The sequence below is a fragment of the Corvus brachyrhynchos genome, unplaced genomic scaffold (genome assembly GCF_000691975.1).
Source record: "Corvus brachyrhynchos isolate BGI_N302 unplaced genomic scaffold, ASM69197v1 scaffold523, whole genome shotgun sequence".
Classification (NCBI taxonomy): domain Eukaryota; kingdom Metazoa; phylum Chordata; class Aves; order Passeriformes; family Corvidae; genus Corvus; species Corvus brachyrhynchos.
The window spans coordinates 1,091,415-1,101,355 of NW_008237265.1; the positions used below are offsets into that span (position 1 = coordinate 1,091,415).

General features: G+C 43.2%; 1 protein-coding gene across 1 annotated transcript in view; it reads right to left on the reverse strand.

Moving 5' to 3' along the window:
- Positions 1–228: 228 nt before the first annotated feature.
- CREBL2 (cAMP responsive element binding protein like 2) overlaps positions 229–9,941 on the reverse strand; it is an 11,767-nt gene continuing 2,054 nt past the window's right edge. Inside the window, exons 2-4 of the mRNA XM_017730545.1 lie at positions 3,349–3,546; positions 2,111–2,258; positions 229–1,403 (exon numbers count right to left, since the gene is read on the reverse strand). Of these exons, the coding sequence (XP_017586034.1) occupies positions 1,402–1,403; positions 2,111–2,258; positions 3,349–3,546 (348 nt within the window). The 3' untranslated portion in view covers positions 229–1,401. The remainder of the gene's footprint in view (positions 1,404–2,110; positions 2,259–3,348; positions 3,547–9,941) is intronic.

The following is a 9,941-nucleotide window of genomic DNA, read 5'->3' on the forward strand; positions in this document are numbered from 1 at the left end:
TTCTAGCAATTGCTAACTGAGTACATGGTTGCAGGGTCTAAAGAATAAACTTAAAACCATGTGTTAACCTTCAACATACAGGTGCTTAGAATGGAATCCTGAAAACAATTGTGCTGTACCCTGAAATACAGCACTCGACTATTTTCAGTGCTTCTGACCCCCCCTAAATTGAGATAATGCTAAACAGACCCAATTCGTTCAATAAAAAGAAGGCAACATTCAGTCTAGCAAAGTCATTCATTATAATATTTATTCTATGAAACAATGCTGAAAACATAAGATTAAAAAATGTTCCATGCATTTCATAAAATACAGAGAAAGACATTGTCATAAACAAAACAGAATAAGCAAGCCAAACCCCCTCTGAAAATCCTGAGCTCCACTCTCCACACTGCATCTGATGAATACAAAAAGCATATCCAGGAGAAAGAGCAGTCTGAGGAAAGTGGCAGGTTATCTGTCAATAACTGGGATAACATCAGCCCACAAGAGTTTTGACATCACCTCTCTGATCACAAAACTAAACTGATGCAACTTGCTTTCCTTGCTACCAGTTCCTGGCATTGTCTTTGGCTGGGCAACCAGGATAGCACAGCAGAATTCACATTAATTTGCTGTCCAGAGAGGTAATAGGGCCCAAAATGTAGGTAGCTACAGGAAGGTTTCAGGACCCAGTGGGTGAGAGGGAATGGCTGCTGTTTCCCTGCTGGAAGCAGGATGCAGGGACATGCCTTGACTCTCTTCCTGGGAGCACGGCAGGTGGAAAATGCACCCGGTGGAAGAAGTATGGGCAGAAGCAGGAAATGTATCTAGTACCTCTCTTTAAGAATCCCAGTCACACACAAGAGACGCTGCATTACAGATGGATGCTGAGAGCAACACCTTCATTCACGTTACAAATGACATTGCTATAAATCTTCTTACTGAAAGCTTTTGATCCAGCTCCTTCTCCTCACCAGTACCAGGTTTGGCTTTAGCAAAGCTGTTACCAAGATCCTTATCTTGCTTTTCTTTTACAGAACCTCCCAGACTCCCACAACAGTTAACAACCACATAACCACCAAACACGAAGCCAGCCCAGTTCTGGGCTCTGATATAAAAGCAGCCCCACTCTTGTGCTGGGAATGTCCCAAAGCTGCCATAGCTCTATGGGGAGGGCAGTGTAGCGAAAGGAAGAACAACGCTCCACTTACACAAGCACCTGCTGCCCCAAAAGCCCCACTCCACGAAGCCTTAGGAACACCATAATCAAAGAATTTCAGATGGGGAGGAACAAAGAGAAGAGAGCACTGGGATCCTTTCCCCTGCACCTGGGGATGCATCCACTCTTCAGAACAGCATTCTTCCTTCTGCGAGCTCCCGAGCCACCTCTGCTGCAGCGCAGAAGGTTCTGCATCGGCCTCCTGAGAATGATGCACCAGGGAACATTGTTACAGTTTAAAAAGTGGTTTTCATGTTGAATCTTACAAAGCTAGAAACTCCTATTTTTAAAAAATCTTCAGTGAAGTGCAATTTACCCTGTTGCATGAACTATTACAAAATAAGAAGTATATAGAATTGCCTATGCTACACCTTAACTCTCTCTCTTTGCATAAACATATCAGGAATATGACTTCATATCACTTGGTCTTTTCACCTTCCAATTCCCAGAAGAACCCTATTCCATTCCCTGCACAAGCACAAAGGAGTCAAAAAGAAGACCCCATAGGAAATCCCAAGCCCGGCATTTCTCTCTTGGAGTGCTTGCAGCTAGAATAATGTTTTCTTGGTGGAGTTTTTAAAATTCAATTGTGTTTTATGCATTCCATTTAGCTTGCATTAAAAAACCAGAATATGCTGTAAGAAATTAAGGTCTTCACAGGTCTCCACAGGCTTTGGTGAAACACAAAGTCTTCTTTTAAAGTAACTGCCCAGCTTCCTCTATAGTGTAATTTCTGTGTTGTCCATGTAAACATTACACAGAGCCTTTGTACCACCCACTAAGCTCTTTGCTTCAATCAACTATTTGTGCCCAAAAGCACATCCTTATGTTTCTTCCTACACCACAGCCATCCTCCTACACCACAAAAGATGTAACAAAACAGGAATTAATCATAGCCTGGATACTTACAGGGATTGCTGCTGTTTGCTTCTGTCTTCGCAGCCTTGGCAAGTTTGGTTGAGTTCTGCTGTGCTTTGCCTTGCTCCTCTCCAGTTAGCAGGGCTTTTATTTCTGAGGGGATTTTCCCTTGGTCCATGGCCATGCACCACTGCTTGTACTGAAATATGCAAACACATTAGGCCTTAGCAAACTGCCAGGATCACATTAGCAGACAAAACAGGGCTGTAATCTTTACCTTCCGGTATACTCATTTAAGGTCTGAATTTACTGAGCTGAAGCCTCTTACGAAACTGCAGAGCACTAATGAGCTGAGCACGTGTCCATGGCTGCATACCTGGCCTCAGCAAAGGCTCTTTCAGTCAATAAACTGCTACTCAGAGGCAGCACTAGACAGAACACTGTAATTATTAAACAACATGGAACACTCTGTGCAATTTCTCACTGCTGGCATGCAAGAACACCGTTCCAGTTCATGGCCTATTAAAAACAAATATTTCACATGACTCTGGGGCTGATGGACTATTAAGAGGTCCTTTCCCATTGCGCAAGGCACAGTGGAAGCACATGTGCCTTATTCCTACTTCCTTCATCTTAAACTCTTCATTGCCAAACCCTGAAGTACACCAAAAAAACCTGGGGACAGTTGGCTGGCTTTTCACCTGATCCTAAACCTACTGCCTCGTAGTGATCAGCCCTGCCCATTCAAACGAACCTAAAGCCAGGGCAAAGCAGTGTCCTCAGCACTGGTGACACTTCAATGGCATCCCTGAGGAGCTGTGTCTGTATTTCCAGATGAAACACTCTCTTTGGTTAATGCTGCTCATTTGGCCAAGACCCCATCTTACACATGCTGGAACCATCGACACAGAGAGCATGCTGCAAGAATCCACTTCCCCAACAGAGAAGCAATGACACCCTGTGGATCAATGTTTCCCCTTTGATATTTTAACACCTCTTCCCACAATCTACCTCTGTCAAAGGTTTTTCAAAACCAGACATTTCAAAGACAACAGACTCAAATGTAATGGCACTTCCTTCACTTGCTTCCAGTTCGGAACCAGCACATAACTTGTGACGTGAATTCATATTCTACACACCAAAGGAGGCAAACAGCTGGATGCATCTGATGTTTTGATACCTCCGGGCCAGCCAAATGCCACTGTCAGTCACTGTGGTCTCAAGAACAAGTGTTCACGAGGACAGGTCCCAGATAATACTGAGGGTTAGGTTAAGTGATAGCTCCTCACCATTTCAAGCTCTTCTCTGAGAGCACAGATGGCTCGCTCTCTACTTGAAACCAGCTCTTCCAGGTACTGGTACCTCAGCTTCTTCCTGGCTCTGCACTCTCTTGCACTCTGACGACTTCTTTCAAGTTTTGCCTTCAAGTCTATTTTGGCTGGTTTACGACCTCGCTTGCCTGGTTTCTTTACCTTGCCTCCAACCACCTGGAAAGGAAGAGCACAATAAAGATCCTGTTCTGCAAAGGTAATGCTGGAACCATGTGATTGTAACTACTAGGAGTCCCAAGTATAAAATCTTCCATACAAATTCTGGAGCAACAGAGGAAATAAGAATGCTGAGCTATGAAGTTTTCAGGACTCTCTCCAGTGGCTCTATTTCTCTCTCATACTGGGGAGCCCAGAACTGAACACACTACTCCAGGTGTCTACAAGGGTATCGAGGAGGCATAGTCAGCTTGTAGTGAAGCTGCTTTCATATAACCAACAGCCCCTGCTCTAGTAGTTGCCAGGTCTGGAAATACTGTATTATGGAGTTTAACACTTCAATTTAGAAAAAAATATAGTTATTTCTATCAATATAATGCAAAACTCAGTTTTGCTGCAGTCAACAGTTTTGGCCTACTCTAAATTCAGAATTATTCACTAGCCATCTGAGCTTCCCTGGGCTAGATTTCTTTCAAAGGAATCTTGAGGAGTTTTACTGAACAGGGAACTCAGTCACACTGAGCCCGATCTCTGCTGCCTCTGCTCCAGTAGAACATCACCACTCTGGCCACGTTCACCCTCAAAACACTACTACACAGCCTGGTGAGTCTCCTCACACCTCACACAACCCATCAGTGTTGAACTCTCCCTGTTCCTAATTTAGATCTCCATTGCAGAAATGTAACTCCCTAGCTTCTTGCCCTATGGAATGCAGCTTTTGCAATCACTTTCCCCTTTTCTTTGTGGCTCCTTTTTTACAGGTCTGAGAACTTCTCCTGCTACAATAAACTAAAAAACAAAAAACAAAAAAAAAAAAAACAACCAAACCCAAAACAAAACACAAAAACAACAAAAAAAGCCCCACCAAACCAAAACCAGTTTCCTGTGTGTTTACTCTGTTCTTCCCCACCCAAATATTTTATTCTTAACATGGGGGCATGGCACAAGAAAGTCTTAAATATGGTCTGAAGCTCAGTTCACTGGTCATTGGGTAGTATCACCCTGTAAACATTACATCAGCCACACACCCCAGCTCCCCCCTGAAGTGAGGATTTGTCTTTATTTGCATTCTGACCACACTGTTTGACTGGAGGGGGTGTGGAGAAATACACCTAACACACACCTGCATACAAGAATTTCACTGCTGCCTTAGTATTTCACCATCCTGTATACAGACAGGACTTTTTCTAATAGGCAGTGTTCAAAATATCAGAGTTCATCATTAAAAAAAAAAAAAAAAAAAAAATCACTTTTACTGTGAAAAGGTACAAAATAAGTCATTTTTAACATTCAAAGAAGTCACTTGTTCTGCAAACTTAGCAAGCTGCAATAAAAACAATAACAGTGAATTGATGTGCCAGAATGAAGAGGGGAAAAAAGGATTATACAATTGAGCCTATTCTTTCTTTGGAAAGTGAGTCAACAATCACATGCCAACGTAATCCTACCCTCTCTGTATTGTCCCTCCTAATTTATTCAGGAGTAGCTGCCTACCATAAGCAAATGAAAGAACAGAAAGTACTTAATGGACATCTATGATAATGAAACAAACACAATACATTCAGAAGAGCAAAGGAAAAAAAATGAAGCTCTTTTACACTTGAACTGCTGAATACAGTTTGAATAATTCTGTACTCCATCAAAGTGCTCCCCTTAAAATTTTCTAGTTCAGAAAATCTAGTGTAGTTCAAAGTTCAAACTAACCAGGTGTGGCCAAGGCAGGGCGCAGGAGCTCTGAAAAAGGGAAACTGACTGTCCTCTTTCAGGCATGACAAGGTCTGTCCTCTCATGGAAACACACTCCTGGCTATGCGTGGTGTGATCCATACTCCCAGTTCAGCAGAATGCAGAACTACACAGAGTCTTCTCAGGTGGGGCTGCAGGCAGTCACAATTTGCTTTCTACTATTACTTGCACTTGGAAGATTGATGGATATTACATTATACACACTACAGCCAAAGTACTTCAGTTCTCAAAGACTTTTAGCACCTGAGGCTTTTCTGTGCCAATGCAAGGTAGTTCAAAGTAAATCTTTGAATTCAAGAGCTAGATAAGGTCTTGTAGAGACATACACTGCAGCTCTCTCAAAAAACCTTGGCCACTCTGGGTTCTGACCCTCTAGAGCTCGAGTGAGCTGGCACTCAAGGCTGGGGCCCCAGCACACCCCACACTGCTGTGTGAACAAAGCAGTACCTCGAGTCCTAGTCCTGCAGGGGAGCACTGACAGCCATGCCCTCTCCCCCCAGCCTCAGGCAGGTACATGGTTCCCACCTCGCCGTTTCTCACAAACAGCAAGTTAAAGGCTGCTCAGCACAAGGCAAACAGATCCGGATCCACCATTATCCATAAATTGCTTTCCCTTTGATCATTCCAGAGAGCATTCTACAGACAGGTGTGCCAATTGCTCTCCCTCCAAGATCTTTTACCACTGTAGCAGCCCTGCACTCAAGCTCCCTTAGGGCAGGAAAAGGCTTGTACCTCTCAACCATTCAACCACTGTTGCTTGCCAACACTCTAACCACCAGGACAATGGAAATAACAAAAAGCTTCCTTGCCTTTTGACTCTAAGCACTAACACCCTAATAATCTGCCTTCACACCATCCCCAAAGACTCATACTATCTTCATGACTCCTGGACTTCGCCACGCAATTACACATCACCCTGCAAAGGCAGCAAGTGGAAAGCAATATAATTAAATCCTACATCCTCGTCAGTTTTGTCTCACCAATACTCAGAAACTCCTGCTGTAACCTTAAGCAACCCAGCTGGGGAGAAAAAGGCCTGGGAAATCCTTTGCCCCCATCCAGCATCACCGTATCTCCCTGGCTTCTAGTCATGTTTGCCTACTCAGTTGCTATGCTGATGTGACAGAAAGGAGACAAAGCAGAAGTGATAGTTGATGTTGAACATGGCAACAGACCAAGCACACATTTTTTGTCCCTTTGTATTCCTCTTGAGCTTATAAAGGAACATGATCTATTAGCATTCAGCAGTGGGGATGTGGGTTTTTTTCAGGGAGTCATAAGCAATCAAGACTCAGAACATTAATCATAAAAGTTTTCATAGAAATATTAATAAAGGCACGCATTAGTTAGAGATCTGACAGAGCTCCCATTTCAGTTCGCTCACAGTTCAGAAAATAGAAGAACATAATTCTTTTCTCAGGCACATGGTGTGATTCTTGGGGTGTCCTGCACAGGGCTACGAGTTGGGACTCGATGATCCCGATGGGTCCCTTCCAACTCAGCCTATTCTGTGATTCCATTATTTCCTTTTTAATACACTGCTTAGATCATAACCTCATTCTTGCCTCCCATCAGTGTCCAGGCACAAAGTTATTTGACCTGGGATTGGAAATAGCTGCAGTTACTCAACCTGATACAGAAAATCCCTCAGACTTCTGGATTGTTTTATTAGAAGGATGCAGCAGATCTCTCCAAAATCCTTGCCAGAATGCACAGCAGAGAGGTCCTCCTCAGGAAGGAGATGCACTCATAACACAGCTACTAGCACTCACAGCCCTGAGGAGCTGAGCCCCTCGGACAGAAGACTGTGATAAAATTGGCCTCATCATGACATCTACAGGTTTGAATCAATTTAGCAGATTAAAGCCACACCATCCTAGGCACTGCTCAGCACCTGTGATCAGCAATGATGATCACACTGAGCAGGTCAGCATCTCACAGAAGCTCTGAGTTCATTTACCAGTGTCCGAGGTTACAATGTAAGATGTAACCAAAAGTATGTATTCTATCGCCATCTTCATAAGCAGTTAAAACCAGGTGGGGCTGTGTTCCTTACCTCCTTCATGACTCATCCCTGATAACTCCCTCCAAGGGATAGCTTCTGCTAATAGGCCATCAAGGTCTCACTGCATGACTCATAAATTACATCATCCCATTGTGAGATGCTCTGCCCAGGGGGAGGAACCAAGCATTCCTACAGGAGCATCTACCACAGGATTCCCAGAGGATAAGAGCTTGACAACCATCACTGGAGAAGGACCAGATCTTTCTACAGGATCACTGCTTTGACAGCATCACATCCGTCACTCCAGCAAGGACTGCAGCCACCATTTAATCGGACTGCTACCACCACCCTGACCGACAGGGTGTCAGATTGTGCACTGACTTTGTCAGTGTTTCTGTACTACTGCATTTATTTTAATTTTCCTATTAAGTTGCAGTTCTGACTTGGAATCTCTCACTGGTTTGCTTTCCAACTAGTACAACCAATAAACAAGCAGCTCCATCAACCAGTACTTGAGATCCAGCTCAAGGAATCATCTTAAGCCGACTCTTCCTTCATTGCACTGGCAGCTGAAGGTATAGGTCTGCAGAACTTAACTTAGCATGGAACTGGTGATCATCTAGAGAATTTATATAAAACTTTAAAAATTATTAGTAAGAAATAAAACCTAAGTGTTGTGTTACAGTAGAGGGGGGAAGAATCTATTCCCCCTTGCAAACATTTTCACAAAATCAGACAGCAAATGAAGCCAGTCACAAGTCTCCTAATAAAGATGAAGGTTTCTGATCTTCCAGTTCAAAGCATACCACTCACAGTAGCAGTACAAAACCCAGCTAGAGAGCATGCTTGTTATTCCTCCATTGAATGACATTTTATATGCCCAACACAATTATTTTACTTTCATTGGCAGACAAAATGCATCTGATAAGGAACCAAAAATGTAAGATACTATATAGTGAGCAAACATGATCTAAGTCTTAGGCAGATGTGTCAACAGAAATGAATCCTAAAACTCTCACCATACAAAGTGCTTCATGTAGTAAGAATATCATGTTCAGCACAGATGCATAAAGAATACTGTCTGTCTTTGCTGCCAACGTCTGTTTTAAAAAAGCATGAGCTAGGACTAAATATCAAGTTTTCATAAGGTGTTATTCAGGCACCCAGATGAGTAAGTGCTAATGTTCAGGGCAGCAGTCACTCAGATGCCACCTTGCCACTCCACTGGTGACAACCCTCCTCTTCCCCCCCTGAAGGACTTACACAGCCTCACACAGGGAATTATGTCCACCACTGTGCCCTACACATTCTCTCAGTTCACACGAACAGAAACAAGGCACTTTTCTAAATCTGTCTCTGTTACAACTCAGGGTCAGGGATGGTCAGCTAACTCTAACATGTGCATCCTCCCAGCCCACTGTAACAATGAAATAAAACTGTTCTACCTGGTTTAGAGGCTTTCAGCTCCTCCATTTTACTCACTCCTCGCAAATATGAGCAGACGTGTCATCTGAGCAATGCTGAGCAGCAGCTTCTTAAAACAGTTAATGATTTGAAATTGCTTGTATCAAATTATAACCAAAACTGTTAAGGTTTTATATTTCCAAGCAAGCAGCAATGAGAATGCTTTATGTTTGGACATGATCCTGGGTGGAAGACTTCTCTAGCACATTGAGAACCTGCATACTCTGAAAAGGCCGTGAAGGCTGAAAACATAGCAGCCCACCTCCTTAACAACTGAGATCATCTCCACAGTAGCTCTGGCCCTGTTGTGGCACTCAAAGCATTACCCAGAGCTGACTCCAGCATTGCCTGGGAGATCTCTCTCCCTGATCCCAGTCAGCCACACCAGCAAGGGTCACAGGCTACAAGACAGTTCATGGCCAAAGACCCCTCAAGCTCTCTGCTTTAAACACAAGATTTCACACCTGGCTTGCTCCCACACTCCCTCCAAGGGACACCTGCATCCCCACAATTATGACTCAGGGCCACACAGGACTGCGTATTTGATGCCTCACAGCCAGGCTGTGGAAAGCAACCCAACTCCTTGAGCGCAGGTCTTTGCTGAGAGCCTTCCCCTGCTCTAACACCAAGCGTTCCCTCAAAAAGGAAAGCTGCATGAACACCAGAGCAAGACATCAACAACTGCTGGATCCATAAATATAGTAACATAACATCTTTTTTGTGCAAGGCAAGAATAGTTGTAATAAAAGAGAGCAACCCCAACCTTTTTTGGTGGCGGTCTGGTTTTTGTTCGCTTGTTTTTAACTTCACTGGAATAACAAAAGTGATCTGATGTTAAAAACTTTTATTTCTCATTTCTAGCTGTAAACTGAAAATTTAATTACTCAAAGAAAACTTGTCAGTGTTCCCTATAAAAACCTCTGTAATTAATACAAAAGATTGCAGTTAGATGTATAAAACTGTATTTTAATATTTACTAACAAGAGTTATCAACTTCTTACCCTAGTCCCTGCTCCCCAATGCATACAACAAATACATAATATGTTATATGTAGTCTTGTAAACTGACCAAGAAATTTCACCTGTAAAGGCTGAAACCACAGTAACAGAGCTTCTCCTTTTTCCTCTGTCTAAATACTTCAGAGATGCTCAAGTTTTGTTTTAACAGGAATTACTTGCCAA